General features: G+C 38.4%; 1 protein-coding gene across 3 annotated transcripts in view; it reads right to left on the reverse strand.

Annotated features, from left to right (window-relative positions):
* Window positions 1–913: 913 nt before the first annotated feature.
* NRBF2 (nuclear receptor binding factor 2) overlaps window positions 914–26042 on the reverse strand; it is a 29812-nt gene continuing 4683 nt past the window's right edge. The window contains exons 1-4 of one of the 3 annotated variants that reach the window (XM_054572733.1): window positions 10681–10765; window positions 4812–4937; window positions 3911–3951; window positions 915–2712 (exon numbers count right to left, since the gene is read on the reverse strand). In XM_054572733.1, coding sequence (XP_054428708.1) covers window positions 2005–2712; window positions 3911–3934 — 732 coding nt within the window. In that variant the 5' untranslated portion in view covers window positions 3935–3951; window positions 4812–4937; window positions 10681–10765 and the 3' untranslated portion in view covers window positions 915–2004. Of the gene's footprint in view, window positions 2713–3910; window positions 3952–4811; window positions 4938–10680; window positions 10766–26042 lie in introns of those variants that run through there. The other 2 variants (XM_054572731.1, XM_054572734.1) reach the window with 2 other exon arrangements.

Genomic DNA, 26042 nt, shown 5'->3' on the forward strand with positions numbered 1-26042 from the left:
CTTCAAAGACAACGAAAAACATTGGTTCACATGACGTGCATTTGTTAGTGGAAATGCATAGAACAAGGGTACTGTAAAATCCATGTCAAACTGCTAACTGTAATGGGAGACCAAGGTTGGAGAGGAAGGGAGAAGGCAGTGGCAGAGAAGGAACATGATTTTCAAAGTATTTGTGTCAAAACTTAACAAAGCTCATTTTTAAGAGAAATGGCTAGCCCTAGCTGGTGTGGCTCAGTGGGCTGGACAAAGTCCCAGACTGAAAGGTCACCGATTCCAGATAGACTCCAGTCAGAGCACATGCCTGAGTTGTGGACCAGGTCCCTGGTTAGGGGTGTGCAATAGGCAACCAATTGATGTTTCTCTCTCTCTCCCTCCCTCCCTTTCCCACTCTCTACAAATAAAAATATAAAATCTTTTAAAAAATGAAAGAAATGGCTAAGCTAATAATTTGGGGCACAAACTTAAGTTTTATAAGGAAGGTTAGGCAAGCAAAATAGTCAATAACACTGAGATGGACAAATTATAACTTTTAACAGAACTCTCTTTAAGGTATTTAAGAAGGTAGTTTATTTTGGTTCCTCTGCAGCAAGACAAGTAGAAATGTGGTATCTGCATGGTTAACTTCATCTTATCATACTTCTGCTAGTTTCATCACTAAACATGTAAGCCCAACCCTACCCCTCAACCCCACTGTCCCTCATTTTCTTGGGGGAGGCAGTGTGCTGTTCTTGCATATTTCCATCACCGTCACAATTCCACACAATAGACCAAATCTATGCAACGCACCTAGTGACTTATACCCAAATGTGTTTCCCTTTTATCCTCCTCTTACCTTCCCATGCTGGAAGCCCTGGGCTATCAGAGGGGAGAATGCCCATGCAGCACCTCACGACCGCTGTGCATTGACTGGGTGCCAGGTACCCAGGCCCAGCAGCTCCAGCCTGAGTGCTGTGCTGCCATTTTTCATGTGTGCTAGGTCAGGGAAAAGGTTCAGAACATGTTCAGTCCTCAGGAAATCTTTGTTCTTTCAGCCTAGTTAGATGGGAAACAGACTATAAAACACCGAAGAAAATCTCTAACATACCAATGTAATCATTTGACAGGATTTCTTCAAATTCATATTCAAAATTTACAACACAGAAACCATATAAAACTTGCTTTTTTAAAGTACCAACCATATTCAACAAAGGTATAAAACACAATTACTTTATTGATTTCTTACAATCAAATACTGCCAACTAGCATTACTTCCACTCATGCATCATTAAAAACAAAAGGATATTTCCTTGGTATTTTCAAATGATGCATTATACAATAAACAAAAAAGTTAGAACTTAAAATGCACCCTGATTAATTATGTAAACTGGTAATTTTTCTTTAAAAAAGCATAACTAATAATTTGGTTCTTCATAAAATGGAAATTTAAATATTTCTCCTGATAGTCTTGAGGTTATCATTATGTTATGAGTAGTGCAAAGTGTGGCACACAAGAGTTTTATCTAGAAAGGTGTGTGTTACACACCTTATTAAACAAATGAAATGTGCATAACAAAATGCGTACAGTCAATGCATGATAGAAAGCATGTTTCAAATATAAGGCAGCCCCTCAGGTCACCATATTATTTAGGTTTTGCATTATCATTTATGGCATTATAGATTAATTACACATAACATACTTTTTTATACATTTTAACCCTGAAGATAAGAAAAACTGTTGCTTGAAAAAATTATTCCAGGTAGCCATTTGGTTTGTATCAGGAGAAAGTGAACCTCCAAGAGTTTAGTGTCTGCCAAGTCTGGAATCATTAGCTCGAGTCAGTAAGTCAGATATGTGACATATTTCACAGTGACCGTTTTCCAAGTCCTGGCAATGCCTCTTCTACACAGTATGCCAGATGATGAAGCCTCTCCGGGATTACCCTTGCATGTGGTTTTCCCTTTTTTTTTTTCCTTCTGGATTAACTGTATTATTTCCTCTTCTCATTTCTTCTGTGGTCTTCCATTTTAATTATTCATAAATCCTTTCAGAATATCCTCAGAGAGTTCCATAAGGGGAAGTTCTGGAGATGGAAAATCCAAGGGAGGAAGATTGGGTATTGGAATATCCTTGGCTTTCCCAGTATTTGCTGCAAACTTCTGCCAGGTTGAAGAGGCTGTAGCAGTTTCTGAATGTGGCGGCAAGCTCCATAACTCTGACTTTTCTACAAAATCAGCATCTACATCTAGCTCCTTTTCTACTGGGCCTTTTAGAAGTCTGGCCTTTTCGGCCTTTAGTTGTTTATTTTCTTTCCTTAATCTTTCATTCTCAGCAACAAGGAATTCCACATGCCTCTTCAAATCTGCAATTTTGGTTGCCTGCTCCTCTATAATTGTTTTATCGTCTTTTGGGGCTTTGCTTCCAATGCATGGTTCTGTTGGCTCACTCTTTTGCTGAAGTAAAAATAACAGTGTGTCTGGATCCCTGTCAAAGATCCCCTGAATTTCAGGCAGGTGTTTCTCTGTGGAAGGGCTATACTTGTGAGGGAGGAGGCCCTGGCCTTCAGCATCCTCAGTAAAGGGTTTGTGAACTGCCTGAGGCTGGGCAGGGGCATCCTTGTCTGTGCTCTGCTGGGCTTTCAATCTTTCCTCCCGCTTGGCCCTCTTCCACCGCTCCTGAATAAGCAGGAGCTGTTTCATGTGGCTGTCCCTTTGCAGTTCCAGTGATAAATGAGCCTATTACACAGAAAGAAAGGTACAATTTAACATTTTAAGTCTCTTCATTAACGTCCAGCAAACACTAATTCCAAGATTCTTCTGTCCAAATAATCCAGTAACACTTAAAATTCATATACTATGTTTGTAATTCAGTTGAAACTCAAAATTTTTCCAAAATAACCCGTTCTTTCTAGGTAAGCTAACACTATTTTTTGTTGTTGTTAGCTTATGAATATAAATAAAACACCATTCATTCAGGAAGTCAGAAGTCCTATTCCAAATCAACATTCTGATCAGAACTTTTTAAAATGTGCCTTAATCCTCTGCAGTGCCATTGATAATCGGCTTAAAAATCAGAAAACTTTCCTCTGTAGACATCCATTCTACAACTAGCTAGAAAGTCTTTTCACTGACAGGGTGTTCGGAAAGCTCACATGAACAGTTCTCTACAGTCAAAGGAAAGTGTGCCAGATAGAACTCGACTTTTACATTCTCTTGGTTCAGTTTGAGAAACTCGTGGTTTTTTTCTCATCACTGATATCCACTCAAAGAAAGGATTTCCTTAGTTCAATTAAATAAAAATTTACTAAGCCACCTCCTATGTACCTGCCACTTGTATAATCAGGAAATCATCTTTGGACAAAGGTATTTAAAAAACCCAGCGAGGCCTTCCCCAAACACTGAAGAAAATTTAAAACCATTGGTGAAACAAATTTATAAGTACCGAAAATGCACAAGAATTCAAGAAAAATTAAGTTCAGATTTAAATAATCTTTGAGAAGCAAAGGGAAGACCAATTAGTTCCTCCTTGCCCCAGGCCTGCTTACTTACTGTGAGCTCCTGGTCAAATGAGCTAATAATCAGGAAAGGCCCATAAGAGGGGTCTCAAGAACACAACAGCAATCTGAGATTTACAAGTAACACAAGTAACCACTAGAAAAAAAAGGACAGAAATTTCTACATACCTTGTCTGGTACATCAACAATCGTTCATTTAGTTTTAATTTCCTTTCTATTCTTCTTTTGCCCATTTTTATATACAATGTAGGGCAAAAGCAAGTTTACAATTTTAAGTACATGAAACAATTTATTCTTGTGTTCCCCACCCTGTACTTCAACCATATTGTTTTGAGAAGGGCATAATGCTTTATTTTATACACAACTCTTCACAAGAAAAATCCTTCTAAGCCCCTGTTGCAACTGTAAAAATGTCTCACCTGCTCAGACTGTGTCAGCTTCATGGCTTCAGAAAGATACGCTGATTAAAAAAAAAAAAGTGAGAGGCACATTAATATGAGTGTCATCATTTTGTAATCAACAGGTCAAAGGAAGAGTTTTAGTACCCCTCATATGACAGAGACAAACTTAGAAGCAACTCTGCTACATAGTTATCCTGTTCCTGAAAAGAAGCAAGGTAGGGATTTAAAAAAGATGTCAGTGGTAATATGTAAATATTCCCTACCCCATCTTGAAGGAGTTTGTTCTTTAAAATTTGTGTTTATTACACAATTAAGGAAGGTGGCCTAATCAGAAAATAGGATTAGTGAGGATTAAAATTTAACAAGAATGCATCAAAATGCTATTATTCATTGTGCTCACAAAAATATCAAGAGCTGATTATCAATGACTTTTTTACCCACATGAATACCTGGACCATCTTTTGGGACTCCTACATAACTTCTTATTGACTTGTTTCTGAGCTATGCCAACAGCCCACTACGAATTAGGGAGTTAAAAGCCCCAAGAACTTGTTTACATTTATCGTAAGCAAGTTGTCAAAAACAGTACACAAGGTCGGTCCAGGAAGTATCCAGCCATGCAATACGAAAAATGAGACAGTTATTGAAGATACAAAATAAAAGAAACATTGTACACAGGACAATGGCACCTCAGTCCCCTTCAAAGTTGGCACCCTGGGACCTCAGAGTTTCTCTGTGTCTCTTCCACCATTCAAAACATTCTGCAAAATCCTTTGGTGGAACAGCCATCAGCTGCCCTATCATATCTTCCTGAATGTCACTGATGGTCTAAAATCTCTTTCCTTTCAAAGATGACTTTAGGTTTGGGGAAAGCCAGAAGTCACAGTGCGCGACATCTGGGCTGTAGGGGTGCAGTCACCTGGGTGACTTGCTGTGTCGCCAAAACACTCTGCATGAGACGTGATGCATGAGCGGGTGCGTTGCCATGAAGCTGCCAATCACCACTTGCCCATAGCTGCAGCCTTCTGAATCATCTGAATGGTTTCTATGGAGGAATGTTCAAGCTTAATACAAAATTTGATGTAGATTCGATGTTCTACTTGCTGAGGCATTCTGAATACAACAGCCACATAGTACACATGCTCACTCAATTGCGTCTACTACCCCTACTTACTAGTACAGTGAAGTCACCATTGTCCATGCATGTGCATTTCAATTTCAGTCCACTCTCCTTGGCTGCAAGGTTATTACACTGATGTCACGCAAACCATTCTCGTTATTTTAACAATGGTTTGACTTTTTCTGGACAGACCTTATTGTATAGTGTCATTGACAAAACCATAAATGATCAATAACTTAATAAACTTCTTTTTGATCTTAAGAACAGTTCCTAGGTGACTTAATTTGTTTAAATTTAAACAGTTTGAGCTGACTGCTAGAAAGCTTAAGGCCAAGTTCTCCTATCAAATATGCAAGAACCCATGGTGCTTTTTATGAACTAAACTCTCAGTCCTTTTTCATTCTATCTTTTTATGGAGTCCTCATCTACTTATTTTTAATTACATTTTATATTTGGTTGTATTTATCTCTAAGGCCTTCTATATACCTGTCTAGTGATGATCCAAATATGTTAATGATTTTCTGAGTCCAAGACTAGAACTGCCGTCTCTCAAGTTCTACCATAGTCTTTAAGATACAACTTCATTGGATGCTCCCTCCACAATAGAAAGCATAGAGTTGGTTATACAGTTTTTGCTCCAGCCACTTACCTTTTTTCCTCAAAATTTTTTTCCTTTATTCCTATATTGTCTGTACAACTGCATGAAGACTATTCCTTTTCCTTTTGTTCATGTTTAACTCTGATGAGAGAGTCTATCTAGTGTTCTGTCTGATAGTGTGGATGAATTTTTCTAGCCATCCTTTCCATTATGACTGTATATATTTGTCTCTTTGTCTGAACTACAGTTTGCTTTAAATCTACCTTCTTAACAAAAATCAAATGTAAAACAACTGGAATGCCTCCTTTTGTATAATCCTCAAACTATGTAACACGACAGAAGAAGAAGCCCAAGGACACTGAGATGCCAGAGCACAAAGAACTGAATAGGAGTCACACTGTCATTTAAAGTACTTGCAGCCCTGGCTGGTGTGGCTTAGTGGATTAAGTGCTTGCCTGCAGCCAAAGGTTGCCCGTTCAATTCCCTGTCAGCATACATGTCTGGGTTGCAGGCCAGATCCCCAGTTGGAGGTGTATGAAAGGCAACCAAAAGATGTATCTCTCTCACATCAATGTTTCTCTCCCTCTCTCCCTCCCTCCCTTCCCCTCTCTCTAAAAATAAATAAATAAAGACAATCTGTATAAATAAATAAAGTAGTTCCACCATTTTGGCTTAAAATCTGGGCCTTTAAAAAGTTATTTTTTTTTTGTTTTTTAAAGATTTTGTTTATTTATTTTTAGAGAGAAAGAGGAAGAGAAGGAGAAAGAGAGAAAAACATCAATGTGTGGTTGCCTCTCACGCATCCCCTACTGGGGATCTCGCCTGCAACCCAGGCATGTGCCCTGACTGGGAATCGAACCCCCGACTCTTTGGTTCGCAGGCTGGCACTCAATCCACAGAGCCACACCAGCCAGGGCCAAAAACAGTTATTTTAAAACAAACAAAAAATGTTAATCTGATTGCATGATTATGGATTTGCTCTAGAATCACAAAAGGAACAAATGCACCACCAAGGCAGAAATTTAGGAAAGAAATACTTATCTATCAAAAAAACTAACAATTCTGGTTAAAATGCTTCCTTCAATTACAACACACGGCTAATATTTAAAGTAAATATTAAGCAAATGAGGGGGGAAGGAACTAAGAAAATCTGAACAATCTATTACTTCTTAAAATAATATCATTTACTATTCTATCAAAGTACAAATGTGCAGCCTATCTGGACACACACAGCAAAATAATGTCTCTGAATGACAAAGATTACTCTGTTGGGAATCATTTTCATGACTCCACAGTCTAATGGGAAGGTCAGGTCAAGACTTATTTTCAAACAAATACCTAGAAACACTCCTCTGAGGTCCCGCTCATCTGAAATGTTCATTCTTAGTTCTAAGCATTGTCAATGGACATTATTAACTTTCCATTTAAGCTATTGCTCTTTTTGCTGTGAAAGAAATGAAATTCACTTATGGAATTGGACCGCAGAAGACTGATAAGGGAAAATTACAGTAACAGCTGCTAATCAAAGGTTTAAAGCAATAAATTTTCCTAACAATACTGAATCCTTATAGTTTGTGGCCTCTTAACCTTTCTTTTTTTCATTAAAGGGTAAAATGTGAACATCTCCTCCTCCCCCCATCCTGCCAGATTTAGACAGCTTTTTTCCCCCCTGAGATTTGATAACTCAGTTTATCTGTCAAATTAATGCTCTTAAGTTCATTTTATCTAATTCAGCTGCTGTCCACCTCCAGAGCAGATCCTACCTTTCCCCGGAAGGACGGAGAAATCAAGTAACTTCTTTATTTCAACACATTTACAAAACAAACATTATCAAAAGTCTACAAAGTATACAGGGTATGAGTCCTGAGCTATGTAATCTCAAGGTAAATGTTGAAACTCAGAATCTCCTCTGACCTTTGACAGCTGAACACAGAGGCCACTTCTTCTGCCCTACATTCTCTCAGTTTAGGCTTTCTGTTTTACCAGTCCTTCCTGGATGAAACTTTCCCTGTCATATCTCTAAAATGATTTCCAGCCCTGACTGTTATGGCTCAGCTAGTTGTGCATCGTCTCACAAAGCAAAGGGTCACTAGTTTGATTCCCAGTTGGGGCACAGGCCTAGGTTGTGGGTTCAATCACCAGTTGGGGTGTGTACAAGAGGCAAATGAACCATGTTTCTCTCTCACACTGAGGTTTCCCTCTCTCCCTTCCCCTCTCTAAAAATAAATAAAATCTTTAAAAAGATTTCCAAAAACTAAATTCCTTCCTCTCAAAATACATGTACATTCACACCTCCCAAAACACCACTATTACAAGCCCTAGATGTCCTGAAAAACACTGAAATTTAAAAACTTTTTAAAAAGATTTTCCTTTTAGAGAGGAAAAACAAGGGAAAAAACAAGGAGAGAAACATCAATGTGCAAGAGATACATTAATCGGTTTCCTCTCACATACACCCAACTGGAGACCTGACCCACAACCCAGGCTACACCAGGAATCGAACTAGCGACCTTTGGGTTCACAAGCCTGCACTCAATCCACAGAGCCACACCAGCCATGGCAGGAAAGAGTTTTGATGGGTTTTGTATTATCAGCATCTTAGAAAACAAACTCAATGAAATTAATTAGTTCGAATTAAACTAGTCATTACCTTCCAAACCCAAAATGGCTAACTATTTGAAATCCAGACTCCTTTTCTATAATAACTAAAACGAACTGACAGACTTCTTGCAATCACTTTTGCCTTTAGGGATCTTTGGGCTCAGAAAGCTGTGTCCAGGAATCATTTGCCAATATGGCATGTGCATCATGGTTAAGAAAGACGGGGTTAAAAGGAAATCCAATGCACTCAAAAAATAATGCACGCTGATATAGCTTCAGAAGGCTTCAAGTCAAGATGGAGGTGTACACAGACACTCTTTGCCTCACCTCACTGCACATCCGTGAGAAGGAACATAACTAACTAAAAAATGAAAAACACCTAGCACTGCCAGAAAATCACCCAGAACTGTACAGAAGTCTGACAACCAAGGACTGAAAGAAACTATATTCATCCAGACGGGGCAGAAACAGGAGTCTAGGCAGCAAGGACTTAGTGTGGTGGGAAGTGGAGGTGCGGGGGGAGGAACAGCAGAGAGGTGGAGAGGGAGTGAGGCAATGGTGGCCGACAGAACGCACAGGCCCACATTCATGTGTGGTGCATAAAAATCAGGGAGACACCTTGTGAGCGAGCGAGCCCTGCCCCAGGCCAGGCCTCTAGGCCCAGGAAAAGACTAGCAACTTCTGGAGGTAAACCTAGTGGGGGTTGGGGCAGGGGAAGAAGCTGTTGGTTTCTCAGGAGCGCCTAGGAGGTAAGCAAATCCACCCACCCTGGGCACCATAACCAGGACAGCAGCTGAAGGGGCGCCAGTTGCACACGGAAAGTGGGTGAAGTGACTGGAAACAGGACAAGAGCCAGGCAAGACCCCAGAAGTCAGCCAGCAGAGGCACTGTCCCCTCTTTGACCCCTCCTCCCCACCCCCGACAGAGCCACAGTTGCCCTGCCCTGGCGAGTAGCCAAGGCTCCTCCGCATACAACTAAACAGGTACGATAAAATGGAATCAAAGAAACTCTACCTCCTACACAGACACAGGGAGGCTGCCAAAATCAGGAGACCAAAAAAAAAAAAAAAAAAATGGCTCAAATGAAGGAACAGAATAGAACCCCAGAAAAAGAACTAAGTGATATGAAGACAGCCAACCTATCACACACAGTTCAAAACACTAGTGGCCAGGATGCTCAAAGATCTCACTGAATACAGCAAAAACAAAAGGGAAGAAAAGGTGGCTCTACTAAGGGAAATAAAGAAAAATCCACAGGAAACCAACACTGAAGTTGGGATTCAAATCAATGATTTGGAACATAAGGAAGAAATAAACATTAAGTCAGAACAAAATGAAGAAACAAGCATTTTTTTAAAATGAGGACTTTAAGAAGACTCTAGGAAATCTCCAAAGGGGCCAACATCCGAATCATAGGAGTGTCAGAAGGAGAAGAAGAGCAAGAGATCGAAAACTTATTTGTAAAAAGAATGAAAGAAAACTTCCCAAATTTGGCAAAGGAAACAGACATACAACTGCAGGAAGCACAGAGTCCCAAAGAAGTTGGACCCAAGGAAGCCCACACCAAGACATATGATAATTAAAATGTTAGAGATTAAAAATAAAGAGAGAATCTTAAAAAGCAGCAAGAGAAAGGCAGAGAGTACCCTACAAAGGAGTTCCCATAAGACTATGAGCAGATTTCTCAAAATAAATCTTACAGGCAAGAAGGGACGGGCAAGAATTATTCAAAGTGAGGAAAAGCAAGGACCTACAACCTAGATTACTCTACCCAGCAAAGCTATCATTTAGAATTGAAGGGCAGATAAAGTGCTCCCCAGACAAGATAAAGTTAAAGGAGTTGATCATCATGAGTGTCTTATTATGTGAACTGTTAAAGGGACTTATTTAGGAAACTGAAGAGTATCAAAACTGAACATTAAAATGACAACAAAGAACTATCAACAACTGAATCTAAAAAACAAAAACAAACTAAGCAAACAACTAGAACAGGAATAGAATCATAAATATGGGTATCATTTGGAGGGTTATGAGCAGGGAGGGAGAAGGGGGGAAATGGGGAGAAAGACATAGGGATTAAGAAGCATAACTGTGTAGGTACAGAATGGACAGGGGGATGTTAAGAACAGTATAGGCAATGGTGAAGCCAAAGAACTTTATGTACATATATAACCCATGGACATGAACTAAAGGTGGGGATTGCGGGATTGCGGGAGGGAAGTGAGGAACCAGACAGAGAGAAGCAAAGGGAGAAAAATTGGGACAACTGTAATAGCATAATCAATAAAATATACTTTTAAAAAAATGCAAGCTGATGTTCCAATGGAACAACAGGGTCAACCTTGTACATATAAGGCAACAACATCATTACTACTATGATTTTCATTCTAAAGAAAGTCTTGAAAGATACTGGAGAGAAATAACTGCCCTACAGTTTTAGACTTAGTATTTCTTAAAAAGAATACTTACCTGTAGCCTTTTTGTGACAAGAAATAGCCTCCTCGTATTTCCCTGCAGCTAATAAACGATCTGCTCGTCTGCTCTGTTGATGAGCCTAGAAAACAAACATTTCTAAGTTATTCTGAATCATAAAAAAAGACATGATTTTTTTTCTTTAAAGAAGATATATGCCGTGTGTTGCAACACATCAAACGATTTACAGCTATATCTGTGCTGGGAACTCTAACAGGTAGCTGCATAAAGTACACAGCATCTAAAGTGTAAAAGTGATGGATCACTTTTTTCAACTCTACTAATAAACCATCAAGTTTAACAGCAGGCACTTTAAAAACTTCTTCAGTAATCAACGTTCTTCAATTCTTCAGAGACTAAGCAAGAGTCACAGTCATAGTTTGTTATTCAGAATGTGTTTTCTTGATTTTTAATAAGTTCCTTTCAAAACATGAGTTATTTTGTAGATACTATTTTGTATAGCGTAACAACTATAATCAGGAAATTACTTATCGCCTATTAAAATCCAAGCTTCTCTTGTACCTACTCATTCTTCCCTTTCAAGTTTAAAGTTACTGTTTATGTTCTTAAAATGTAAAATGTGCACTTTGTACAGCTGAAGAATTAATGGCACCTATATTTAATATTACAGTGGAGATTTTCTTAAGTACAATTCACCAACAACAAAGACAAACTCACAAGTTCTGAAAACAATGACTAAAGTGCCCCCAAATGTAAAGGTAAATAGATTAAATGAGTAGTTATTGGTCTCCTTACTTCTGTTATACTTTAAGAATTATTACAACTTTGAAGGACTCCTGGAAAAGATGGAGGCCTAGATAAACACAGCTCACCTCCTCACATCAAAATTACAACTAAAATATGGAACCACCAACCATCCCTCAGTACCATCAGATACTGAGTTGAATGGGAGTCTGACAACTACAGAATTAAAGAAACAACATATCCCTGGTAGGAGGCAGAACAGGCTGGTCCCACATTCACATCTGTTGGATAAAATCACGGGGGGGATATCTCAGGAGCAAGGACTCCCAGCCACACACCAGGCCCTCAACCCAGGGTTCCAGTGCCAGGAAGGTAAGTCCCCATAACTTCTGGCTACAAACACCAATAGGGATTGAGTCAGTGGAAGACACTTCTGGAATCCCACGCCAATTCCTCTTAAAGAAGCCACATACAAATTCAGGTTCACTCCCTCTGAGCACCAGCACTTGGGTAGCACCTTGAAAGGCACCAGTGGCATGATGGGAGAAAATGAAGTGTGTGGCATCAAGGCAGGAGCTGGGGAACAGAGGGGAAGGCAAAGGCCATTGTCCCTTGTCTGAGCCCTCCACCCCACAAAGCCACAGAGCCAGCAGGCTGGTGCCATATCTAGGGCTCCATCAACATTGTTAACACCGTTTGCACCACCCTGGAGAGCCCCAGTGACTCAGTTCCAACTAAGGGCCCACACAAACTGCTTTTCCATATGAATGGCTGGTCTTGGCTCATGCTTCACAACTTCCTAAATCCTACCAAACAGGCAAAAGCCAGCCTCCATAAGCTCCCAGACCCCATAACTCTTGCTAAATGGCCCCAGCCCCAGCCCCAGCACTAGCAGCAGCCAGCCTAGATTCACAGCTTGGCTTTGCCTGGGCATTTCCAAGCCCAGCACAAGTAGTAGCCATCTCAAACTGCTTTATATCTCAGGCAGGGTGGCCCCAGCAAAACACATGTGGGGGCTGACCCTGGCCTGCACCACTGGGAAACGCTTGGGTCAAGCCCAGCTAGTGGACAGCTACAGACCACGTTGGATCACCACCACCCAGCACCCACACCGCTGATCATCCACAGAGGATGGTGGTCAGTGGTCACAGCCAGTCCTTGAAGCTGACTGGCCTTGGTAAATTCCTCCCAATGAGCTGCCAACAGCAATCAAGTCCCAACTGCAAAACGAGGGTGTATCCAGACTACACAAAGGGCACACCTCAAGTACCCAGTGTGGGTGATAGGGGACGCTGTGCCACCGGACCCTACAAGACACCTACTACATTAGGCCACACTACTAAGACAAGGAGTCATAGCAGCTATACCTAATACATAGAAACAAACACAAGGAGGCTGTCAAAATGAGTGGACAAAGATACATGGCCCAAATACAAGAAGAGATCAAAACTCCCCAAAAAGAACTAAACAAAATGGAGACAAGCAATCTATCACAGGCAGAGGTCAAAACATTTGGCTATTGGATGTTCAAAGAAGTTACTGAGGACCTCAACAGCATAAAACAGATCCACTCAGAAACAAAGGATACACTAATTAAAATAAAGAACTATTTACAGGGAAACAACAGTAGAGTGTATTAAGCTGAGAATTGAAACAATGATTTGGGACATACAGAAGCAAAAACAACCATGCAAAACAAGAAGAAAAAGATACCAAAAAGAAAGATAGTGTAAGCAGCCTCTGGGACTTCAAGAGGTCCAACATCCACATCATAGGGGTGCCGGAAGGGGAAGAGAAAGAACAAGAAATTGGAAATCTATGTGAAAAAATTAGGAAAGAAAACCTCCCTCGTTTGGTGAAGAAAATAGATGTGCCAGTCCAGGAAGCACTGAGAGTCCCAAACCAAATGGATGCAAAGAGGTCCACTCCAAGACACGTCATTATTAAAATGTAATGGTTAAAGATAAAGAAAGTATCTTAAAAGCAGCAAGAGAAAAAGCAGGTAGTTACCTACAGGGCAGTCCCCGTAACACTATCAGCTGATTTGTCAAAAGAAACTTTACAGGCTAGCAGGGACTGGCAAGAAATATTCAAGGTCATGAAAAGCAGGGACCTTCGGCCAAGATTGTTCTACCCAGCAAAGCTATCATTTAGAATTGATGGGTAGATAAAGAGAATCCAAACAAGAAAAAACTAAAGGAGTTCATCATCACCAAACCATTATTACATGAAATGTTAAAGGGGCTTGCTTAAGAAAAAGATCAAAACTATGAACAATAAAAGAGCAATACATGCATGTCTATCAACAATTGAATCTAAAACACAAATTAAGCAAACAAGATGAACAGACAGATTCATGGATACAGAGTGTTTTGAATGGTTGCCAGATGAGAGGGGCACATGGGGGAATGGGTGAGGAGGTGAGGGGATTAAGAAGTACAGATAGGTACAGAACAGCCATTGTGATGTAAAATAAGTGGAATAGCCAAAGAACCTACACATGACCCATGGGCATGAACAATGGTGTCAGAAATTGCATGTTGGCCTGAGGGTGCTAAGTGGAGGTGGCAAAGGGGGAAAAATTGCGACAACTGTAATAGCATAATCAATAACATAATAAAAAAAAGAATTACTACAACTTAGTAAATGTGTTTCCCTCTCTTTTAGGAGGTCCAGACTCAGGAGTTACATCTTATATCACGTTAAACAGCAAGCTAGGAAAAAAATAACCAACTAAGGTCTTCTATACCTACTGTAATGTTTTTCTCACCAATAAATTCACAGATGACTTAGCAAAGCTTCTTTGAAAGTGAAAAGCACTCTATACCTGTGTTATTTGCAGCATTATTCACAATAGACAAAAGGTGGAAGCAACCCAAATGTGCATCAATACATGAACAAATGAACAAAATGTGACACATACATACAATGGAATATTACTCAGCCTTAAAAAAGTAGGAAATTGACACACGCAACAGTATGGATGAACTTTGAAGACATTAGGCTTAATAATGTAATATAAAATAAGCCAGTTACAAAAAGACAAATAGTGTATGATCTCGATCTCACATAAAATATCTGAAATAGTCAAACTCACTGAAACAGAAAGTAAAATGGTGGTTGCCAGAGGATAGGGGAAGAGAAATGTAAGGAGTTCTTGTTTAATGGGTGTAGTTTCAACTTTGCATGATGAAAAAGTTCTGGAGAACTGTTTCACAACAATGTGAAGATACTTAATGCTACCAAACTGTACACTTAAATGTAACAAAGAGGTAAGTTTTATGTTATGCACAGTTTACCTCAATTTTTTAAAAAAGTAAAAGCAAATCTGTTTTGTCAGGTGTAAAGTAAAATACTTGAGAATCACTTTTGCAACTAACTGAAATTAGAAACTTGTTCTCTAAGTCTCAATTTACTCCTGAAAATAATTATGGATAACAATACATGGCTGGGTGCTTAAAATAATTTTAACCATGAAGTCCTGGACTGACCACAATATACTCTGAACACAGCAGTATTTTATAGTGCTCAGAAATGATATAGGTTTTTCAGGAAGAGAATATACATGATAAAGAAAACTAAGTCACAAGCAACACGGTTTCTCTAAACAATGTGTTCAGATAGTGAAAAGCAAGTGGTAATCAATCAACAAGGTTTTAGGCAAGGAAAAAAAAGGACTAAAAGGGGTGAATCTGCAGCTGCCTTTACCTTCCTGAGCTTTGAAAGATGCCATATATGAGACAAATCCTCTTTGAAATCCCATAGTATGTCTTACAGACGACATGGTGCAGGGCCCGTCCTACCAAGAATCTAGGGCTCTTGGCTTAAGTTCTGGCTTACCAACTAAACCATGTAAGTTAGTTCATCATTCACGGCCTGTTTTCTCACCTGTAAAATAGAGTTGGACCAGACCTGTACTTTTCAAGTTTTAATGGAATAAAGATCACCTGGCAATATGGTTAAAATGCCAACTCTTATTCAGTAGGTCTGAAGGAGGGCTTGAGATTCTACCAAGGTGAAGCTGAGAGGCTACCAAACACACTGAGATGCAGAGATGAGCTCCTCTTTGAGGTTACCTCACTCTAATATTATGTCTCTATCATCTCTTTCACTTCATTAATCACTTTCTACCTTGAACTATATTTGTGAAGCTCCCAATTAAGCTTCATGCTCCACAATAGAAATAAATTGTTTCACCAAAAAACCAAAAAGTTCTTAAGTAGTGAGAACAGGACCTCATGGCTCTCCTGACTCCCCTTCAACTTCACCATGTAATAATATCCAACCTCTCATCACTGCCAATTTAGGAATTACATCTCAATTAAAAACACAGATGCTTTCTGGGCTATTTGACACCACGGTAATAAAATTCCCTATTAAAAAATAGAGATCTTGGGGGGGGGGTAGGGCAGGGGAGAGTAATGGGGGGAAAATGGGGACAACTGTAATTGAACAATAATTTCTTTTTTAACGGAATTCCCACTAGGTTCTTGTTAGACACCCAGAAAGTGCAGACTGGACAGAGTTTAACTTACATAGGTTCAAATCACAACTTGAAAACTTACTAAAAAAAATAAACTGATTTCTTAACTTCAAGTTTTCTCATTTCTAAAATGAGTATTATCAGAATTAAACTAGTTAAAAGGCAATAAAAGCATTGTCAGCACCTGCCATCAAAAAGTTTACAATGTAGCTGGGGAGACTAGATTAAATATACTGCCTTCCACACTGACCTGTGTGACTCAGTTGGGTGTTGGGCTGCAGTGCAAAGGGTTGCCAGTTCAATTCCTGATCAGGGCACATGTCTGGACTGTGGGTTCAGTCCCCAGACGAGGCATGCGTGAGAGGCGCCCAATCAGTATTTCTCTCTCAGGTTGATGTTTCCCCCCCTTCCCCTCCTTCCTCCTTCTAAAATAAATGAAATCTTTTAAATAAAATGCCTTTTTCAAAAACTGAAGATATTGTATGAAAATTGTTTTGGCAGTAATTCTTATTTTTAGAAAATTTTTAAATTTATTTTTAAAAGAGAAGAAAGGAAAAAGAGAGGGAAACATCAACGTGCAAGAGAAAATACAAATTGGTTGCCTCTCGCATGCCCCAACTAGGAACCTGGCCTGCAACGTAGTCATGTGCCCTGACTGGGAATCAAACCAGCAACCTTTTGGTCCACAGGTCAGTGCTCAATCCACTAGGCCACATTAATAAGAACTGAAAAATCTTTAAAAATTTATCTTTAATATTAAAACTGATCTCTGTTTATTAGATATTGTTCTAAGTAAAATCAGAGCCATTAAAAGTATTAAATTCATACATACATTTCTTTGGTCATTCAAAAGCAGGAGCAAGAAGCAACAGAAATGGGAATGTTGGTTAGTGCTTCTAAAAGTAGGTTGAGCACTGTTATTTGGTAATTCTGATTAAAATGTTTCTCTTATACCAAGTGTTTCAAGATGCACTAAAGTTTTATGAAAAAGACATTATCTCAACTTCAGAAAAGATACAAGACACACTAGATCTTTATAAGTGATTTCACTAACAACTCAAATGTTTAAGCCAAGAATGCATTTATTTTGGGTACTAACCTAAATAAATAGTTTGAATTTTATTTACTTTCTTATTCAAGCATCAATATTTATCAGAACACTGTTAGAACAGAAAAGGTGATGTGATACCCTGCAAGAACCTCAAATACAGCAGTACTAGATATGTAAAGCAAACATTATCTGTCTCAAAGAGAGAAACAGATAACACAGTAACAGTAGGAGACTTTAATACCTCCATTTGTATCAATGAATAGATCAACAGACAGAAAATCAACAAGAAAACATAGGGTTTAAATGTAACATTGGAACAGATGGACTTAACAGATGTATACAAAACGTTCCATCCGAGAGCAGCAACAAAATATACATTGTTCTGAAGTAAACATAAAATAATTCTCCAGGATACATTAGATGTTAGGCCACAATACAAGTCAACAAGTTTAAGAAAACTGAAATCACACCAAGTATCTTATTCCAACACAATGGTATGATGCTACAAATCAATTACAAGAAAACTGGAAAATTAAAAAATATGTGAAGATTAAACAACATGTACTGGACAACCAATGGGTCAATGAAGAAATCAAGAGAGAAATCAAAATATAACTTGAGACAAATTAAAATGGGAATAAAACATACCAAAACTTAGGGGATGCAGCAAAAGCTGCCATAAAAGGGAAATTCATAGTGATAAATGCTTACCTCAAGAAACAAGAAAAATCTCAAACAACCTAACTTTACATCTCAAGGAACTAGAAAATTAAGAACAAAGCCTGTAATTAGTTGAAGAAAGGAAATGAAATATCAGAGCAGAATTAAGTGAAATACAGACTAAAAAGACAACAGAAAAGATCAGTAAAACCAAGACCCGATTCTTTGAAAATATTAACAATTGACAAACCTTTAGCTAGACTCACCAAGAATAAAAAAGAGCTCAAATAAAATCAGAAATGAAAGAGAAAACGTTACAACTAATTATACTCCAATAAACTGGACAACCTATAAGAAATGAATAAATTCCTAGAAATGTATAATCTTCCAAAACTGAATTATGAAGAAATAGATCTTAACAGACTGATTACTAGTAATGAGATTGAATCACTCATTGAAAAACAACCCAAACAAAATTCCAGGGCCAGATGGCTTCACTGTTTGAATTCTGTCTGACATTCCAGGAAGAATACCAATCCTTCCCAAACTTCTCCAAATAACAGAAGGGAACATGTCCAAACTCATCCTGATACCAAAACCAGACAAGGACACCACAAGAAAACTACAGTTCAATACTTCTGATGAACATTGATGCAAAAATCACTAACAAAAATATTAGCAAACAAAATTCAACAAAACATTAAAAGGGTCATATACCATTATCAAGTGGGATTTATTTCAGGGATGCAAAGGTAGTTCAATATCCACAAATGAATCTACGTTATACACCACAGTAACAAAATGAATGACAAAAATCATCTCAATACAGTCATGTGCTGTGAACATCACTTTGATCAAAGACAGACCACATACATATGATGGTGGTCCCAAAAGATTTTAATGGAGCTGAAAAATTCCTACAACCTAGTGATGCCATAGTGCAATGCATTACTCAAGTGCTTGCAGTATATGCCGGTGTAAACAAAGGTACTGCACTGCCAGCCATATAAATGTATAGTACATAAATTACAGTAGTAGGCTATACCATCTAGGTTTGTGTAAGTACATTCTATGATGATAGAACATCAATTAAATCATTTAATGACACATTTATCTGAAGCTACCCCCATCATCAAGCAGTGAATGCCTACACAGTGCAAATACACTGAAGAGATGATTCACATCCTGGGCAAAGCAGAATGAGACAGCATGAAATTTCATCACTACTCAGATCAGCGTGCAATTTAAGACGTATGAATGGATAAAGAAGATGCAATGGTGCGGTTGTGTGTATAGAATGGAACATTATTAAGCCATTAAAAAAAAAAAAAGAAATCTTGGCATTTGGAACAACATGGATGGACCTTGAGGGCATTATGCTAAGTGAAATAACTCAAGACAGAGAAGTAACATGATCTCACTTCTATGTGGAATCTAAAAACATTTTTTTGTAAGTTGGCCTGGTGTGATGGATGTTAAACTTATTGTGGAGAACATTTTGCATATATATAAATACTTTTATATATTTTTATATATATAAACATTACATTGTATTCCTAAAACTAATATAATGTTGTATATCAGTTATATCTCAGTTAAAAATATATATATAATCCTAAAGGACACAACAACTAATGATTAGTACATTGTGACATATTAGAATGATAAAGATAATTAAGACTAGGAAAAAACACTAGTTTTGTCTAAGTCTGATTTATACAATTTTACAAGAAATCCAGAATGTTAAAACAAAAACAAAATAAAACCTGAGCTCACTTATACAGCAACTAGTGAAATGAAAATGGGTCAGTAGAGTTCATATTCTTCAAAAAATTTTTAATGAGGTATAATTGACATATTAATTTCAAGTGTACAATTATTTGATACTTGTATATACAGTATGAAAAGGATTACAACTGTTCATATGGAAAACAAAATACACGAAGAAATTGTTTTGTATATTCACAACTGTAAACCTACTTTGCTCCACCCTATATTGTGAAATGATCACGAGAAGTCTTGTTAACATCTATCACCACACTAAAAGACTTTTTCTTGTGATGAAAACTTTTAAGATCTACTCTTAGCAACTTCCAAATATGCAATACTGTACTATTAACCACAGTTACCATGCTGTACATTACATCCCCATGACTCTTTTTATAACTAGAAATTTGTGCCTTTTGAAAAACTTTTATTTTGCTCACTCCACCAACTCCCCACTTCTTCCACAATCAATCCATTCTCTGTATCCATGAGTTTGGGAGTTTCGTTTGTCTCTCTTTTATATACACAAATATACACATATATATATGTATTATTGATTTTTCTACTACAGTTTTCCCATTTTTCCTCCCCTTTATTCCCCTCTGCCCTGCATTCCCACTGCCCCCACCTTAGTTCACATCCATGGATTGTACATATAGGTTCTTTGACTTCTCCATTTCCTACACTATTCTTAACCTACCCCTGTCTATTTTGTACCTACTATTTATGCTTCTTACTCCCAGTATCTTGTCCCCCATTCTCCCTCCTCCCCCTCCCCTCAATCTCCACCTCTGTGATTTTGTTCCTGTTCTAGTTCTTTGCTTAGCTTATTTTTGTTTTTTTTAGGTTCAGCTGTTGATAGTTGTGAGTTGTCATTTTACTGTTCATAGATTTTGGTCTTCTTTTTCTTAAATAAGTCCCGTTAACATTTCACACAGCAAGGGTTGGTGATGATGAACTCTTTTTAACTTGACCTTATCTGGAAGCACTTTATCTGCTCTTCCATTCTAAATGATGGCTTTGCTGGATAGAGTAATTTTAGATTACTCTAGGTCCTTGCCTTTCATGACTTTGAATACTGCTTTCCAGCCCCTTCTTGCCTGCAAGGTTTGTTTTGAAAAATCAGCTGAGAGTCTTATGGGAACCCCTATGTAGGTAACTGCCTCCTTTTCTCTGCTGCTTTCAAGATTCTCTCCTTATCTTTAATCTTGGGTAATGTAATTATGATGTGCCTTGGTGTACGCTTCCTAGGGCCCAACTTCTTTGGGACTCTCTGAGCTTCCTGGACTTCCTGGTAGTCTATTTCCTTTGCCAGATGGGGGAAGTTCTGCATTATTTTCTCAAGTAAGTTTTCAATTTCTTGCTCTTCCTCTTCTCCTTCTGGCACCCTTATGAGTTGGAACTTGGAACATTTAAAGTTGTCCCAGGGGTTCCCAAGCCTCTCATTTTTCTGGATTCTTGTTTCTTCATTCTGTTCTGGTTGAATGTTTCTCTCTTCCTTCTGCTCCCAATAGTTGATTTGAGTACTGGTTTCCTTCCCTTTACTGTTGGTTCCCCGTATATTTTCCTTTATTTCACTTTGCATTGCCTTCACTTTTTCCTCCATTTTGTGACCATACTCAAACATTTCTGTGAGCATCCTGATTGCCAGTGTTTGAACTGTGCACCTGAGAGGTTGCGCGGACCCTGTGGGTCTTTCCAATGAACTCTCCTGTGAGGCTGGGAGTTTCTCCTGTTGCCTTGCCCCCACAGATTTTTACAGCCAGAGGTTTTGAAGCATTCTTTTCCCGCACTGGAACCCTGGGTTGTGCTGTCTGTCTCACTTCCCAGCTGTTCCTCCAGGTTTATCCACAAGCAAATGTGGGACCACCTGGTCCGCCTGCTACCGCCTCACCCGCCTGGTCCTCCAGCCACTGCCTTGCAGTACATCCTCTCCGCCCCTCCTACCAGTCTGAATGAATGTTTCTTCTGAACTCCCTGGTTATCGAACTTCCATATAGTTTAATGTTGTCGGTTCTGGTTGTTTTTTGTTTTTAAATTTGTTGTTGTCCTTTTGGCTGTGCGAGAAGGCAAAGTGTTATCTACCTATGCCTCCATCTTGGCCAAAAATTCTGCTTCTTTTTTTTTTTAGATTCCACACAGAAGTGAGATTACATGTTATTTGTCTTTCTCTGACTTATTTCATTCTGAATAAATGCACTCAAAGTCCATTTGTGTTCTTACAAATGGCAAGATTTAATTCTTTTTTATGGCCTAATAATGTGCCATAAAGGTAAGTTTCTACACTCGCACACCAAATCTTTATCCATTCACCTTTTGATGGACACTTAGATTGTTTCTGTACCTTGGCTATTGTAAACAATGCTGCAATGAACATGGGGGACGGTAGTGCATTTATCTTTGGAGTTAATGTTTTCATTCTATTCAGACAATTACCCTGAAGTGGAATTGTTGGATCATGTGGAAGTAATATATTTAATTTTTTGAGCAATCTCCATATTGTTTTCCATAGTGGCTGCACTAATTTATATTCCCACCTATGGTCCCACAAGGGTTCCCTTTCCTTCACATCCTCGCCAACACCTGTTATTTTTTTTTGTCTTTTTGGTAACTGCCATTCTCACAGGTGTGAGGTGGCATCTTGTGATTTTGATTTGTATTTCCCTGATGATTAGTGACTTAGCGTTTTTTTTCATGTACCCATTGGCCACCTATATATTCTGTCTATTCACATCTTCTACCCATTTTTCATCAGACTGTTTGTTTTTGTTATTGAGCTATATGAATTCTTTATATTTTTGGGTATTAACCCCTTATCAGATACATGATTAGCAAATATTGGTTTGGCCAAAAAATTTGTTTCTTCCATACGATGGCTCTAGTAGTGCTTAGCTGTCTATAACTTCATTTGAAACAATTTTCTCAGACTATATTGTGATAGCTATCATATTAATGTGCATTTTAAAAAAAATCAAATTTATGAATTTTTGTGCAGCTACTTTAATACTGAAGATGAAAGAAAATACGCAATATTTTCAGTGTATTATGCGTTATTATTTCAAAAAAGGTAAAAACACAGCAGAAATGCAAAAAAAGGTTTGTGCAGTGTGGAGAAGGTACTGTGACTGACTGAACACGTCAAAAGTGGTTTATTAAGTTTCTTGGTACTCTTGACATTTTGGCCAAGTAATTTTTTGTTGTGAGGCTTTCTTATTCATTTGAAATGTGTAGTAGCACCCCTGGCCTCCAACACACTAGAAGCCAATAGTGGGAAATAGCCAACATACTCAAATATCCAAATCAATAAAGTTATCGGTGAAAATGAAAAAAATTTGTTTTCTATTTTAAGGGAAAAACTAAATGAATTTTTTGGCCAACCCAGTATTTCCTCCCATTCGACAGGCTGTCTTTTCATTTTGTTGATGATTTCCTTTGCTGTGCAGAGCTTTATAGTTTGGTATAGTCTTATAGGATATTTTCTTTATATCTTTGGGCTTTTTTATACTTATATTATTTGCTTCTCTATCAATAACTGTGGTAAACAGCTCCTGATATGGCTCCCAATATCCCTGCCCCTTGGTATTCACACTCTTATGGAAACACCCACTCAAATGTGGGCTGGACCTAGTGACTTGCATCTGAAAAACAGAATACAGCAAAGGTGACAGGATGTCACTTCCGTGATTAGGTTACAAAGATTATCACTTTCATCTTGGTAGCACTCTCTCTTCCTTGCTCACTTTAATGATACCAACAATCATACTGTGACCTGCCCTACAGAAAAACTCACATGAAAAAAATGAGTGTTTCTTGACAACAGCCAGCAAAGAACTGAAATCCTCAGCCCAAAAGTGTTCAAGGAACTGAATCTTGCTATCAAACCTATGAGTAAGCTAGGAAGCAGCTCCTGTCCCAGTGAAGGCTTCCATGGGACCATAGCCCCAGCTGACACACTGACTTCAACCTTGTGAGAGACTCTGAAAGAAAGGACCCAGATAAGTTATGCCCTTATTCCTCACATACAGAAACTGTGAGAGAACAAATGCGTGTTGTTTTAAGTGCTAAAGTTTTGGATAATTTGTTATATAGCAATAGATAGTGTAATAGTATGGCATCTCTGTTTTTTAATTCTCAGCTGCCTCAAATTCTATTTAGAAGTAGATAATATTTAAATAGAAAAAGCACTGACTGACCAATCCTCATGGGGCTGTGATTCCCTATCACTGTATATTGGATATAAGATTCTGTGACACCACAATCTCATAATAAAGTACTTTATGACATTTAGAGTTTACAATAATCTGATTTAACATTGTTTTGAGAATGTCTTTGAAATTCTCATGGACATTGGGGCTTCTGATCCAGCTATGATGGAGCAGGTAGCGTTGGTTGACCCTTCAGCTACAAATAACTATAAAGCCGTACAAAATATAAAAGTAGCAGTTAACTGAACAAAAAATAACAGGTAATGTTTTCACAAAAATGGAAATGTGCAAGTTATAAAACCTGTATTTCCTCTTGCTTTGTTTCTGAGGGCATTTTCAAAAATGGAGTGCAGGAAAATAAAACCCAAGCAGAAGGAAAAGGCTGGAATTTGAGATGGCTCCAGGATTAGAGGGAACTGCAGTAGAAAATCCTAAAAATACACATTACAAAAATCTTGACCCTGGCCAGGTACCTCAATTGTTTAGAGTGTATTTGTGATGCATCAAAGTTCTGGGTTTGACCTCTGGTCAGGGAACAAATGAGAAAGAGTGTGTGTGTGAGTGTGAGTGTGAGTGTGAGAGTGTGTGTGTGTGTGTGTGTGTGTGTGTGTCCCCTCCTCTAAAATCAATTAAAAAAAAAAACACAAAAACTTCTGTAGTCCTGGCTGGTGTGGCTCAGTGGATTGAGCAAATGGCCTGCAAAATGAAAGATCACTGGTTCAATTTCCTATCAGGGCACATGCCTGGGTTGTGAGCCAGGTCTCCAGTTGGGGGCGTGCAAGAGGCAACCAATCGATGTTATCTCTTGAACATCAAAGTTTCTCTCCCCCTCCACCTCTAAAATTAAACAAAATCTTAACAAAGCAAACAAAAAAAAAACCTTCTCAGGTCCTTGGCCAAATTTCTAAGGTACACGAGAACAAGGCACAATTCCAGGAGGCCAAGCAAAAGCTCTGAGCAGAGATTTCAGAAGCTACACACTGCTGGTGAGACAGGTTACAGTTTGGACATAGAGAGCGCATAGCAACTTTGGTGAATACCTGGCACTTTCATCTAAGACTCCAGAAAGGCCAGCCCTGAGAGTAAGGACCACACTTTAGGCATTATGAATAGAACTAAAATAGAACTACCCTAATAAAGCCTAAAATTAAACCTAGACTGGATCAAGATGATCTACCAGAGTTGTAACTGTCAACCAGAACAAAACCTTACCCTCTTTGGAGGAAGATGACAAATTCAGAGTCTCTACAACGTATCATCCACAACATATGACATATAATAAAGCTACTAAGCATGTGAAACAAGTAAAAGTAACTGATAAAGAGAAAATGACAACAGAAAGAAACCCAAAGATTACCCATATATTAGAATTAACACCAAAAAAATTTTTAAAAAGAAAGAAAAAAGACCAAAACTCCCCCATGCTTAATGTGTTAAAGAAAACAGAGCAAGAAGACACAATAGATGAAAAGAAAGCTAGAGACATGGGGTGAAAGTTCTGTAAGAATAGGAACTTTGTTCTATTCACTGCTGAATCCTTGAAGTCCAGAACAGTACCTGATACATAGTAATTATATATAATATTTGTTGGTTAATTGGATGGATTAATAAATGTTTAGCTGGATAGATGGATGAAGAGGTTGTGTTGAGTGTTAGTAACAAAACCAAAGATTGGTAAATGCCAGGAAAACATTACTGTACGCCAGAGAAAATATGAGGAAAAAAACTGCATCAAAATCTAAAATAAATAACTATATATACATACACACACACAGGCACATACACGGAGGGAGGGAGGGGGAGAGATTCAGTCATTGGTGTACTTCATTCACTATTTAACCCATCCAGTCTGTAGGACATTTTAACCAGTTTTCCTACTCCAAGTAAAAAATGAAAGCATAATACTACAAAAGTTTCAAAAAAGTAAAATAGCTTCAGATTTAGTAATGTCTTACTCCGTGTACCCTGTACAAATTTCTCCCTTGCTAAATCCTCCTCAGAAAGAACCAGAACTTTCCACAGGTCCCACTCCTCTCTGTGAACTGCTCTTCTTCCTAGATAAGAGATAACAGTCCCGTGGGAGTTGCCAAATTCTTATATTACCTTGTCCCCTAGACACCTAAAGAATCTGTTCCATCAGATTTTCAAATTTAAAACTAGACAGTATGTCATGAAAGTCTGAAGTGATTTTAACTAATGCAACATTCAGGAGTTAGCCAGGTAGAAAATGTAGGTCTGCATAGAGGAATAAAACAGTCAAGTCGAAAGAGGCAGAGAGGAAGAATCTGATTATCTTTGAGTACCAGGTCCCATATGCTCCCAGACTCATCTACATTGTAGCCCTGAAGTTCCTGTGCCTTTATTTTGATTACAATAAATTATCCCAAACTATCTTAAACCAATCTGAAGTGGGTTTCTACAATCTGCAACTGACAAAAATCCTAACTACAACTAGGTTACTTAGTGACAGCTCTCAACAAAAAGCACA

This window comes from Pteronotus mesoamericanus, unplaced genomic scaffold, assembly GCF_021234165.1.
Source record: "Pteronotus mesoamericanus isolate MK-2021 breed Mesoamerican mustached bat unplaced genomic scaffold, CSHL_Meso_final contig_24, whole genome shotgun sequence".
In the NCBI taxonomy this organism is placed as follows: Eukaryota; Metazoa; Chordata; class Mammalia; order Chiroptera; family Mormoopidae; genus Pteronotus; species Pteronotus mesoamericanus.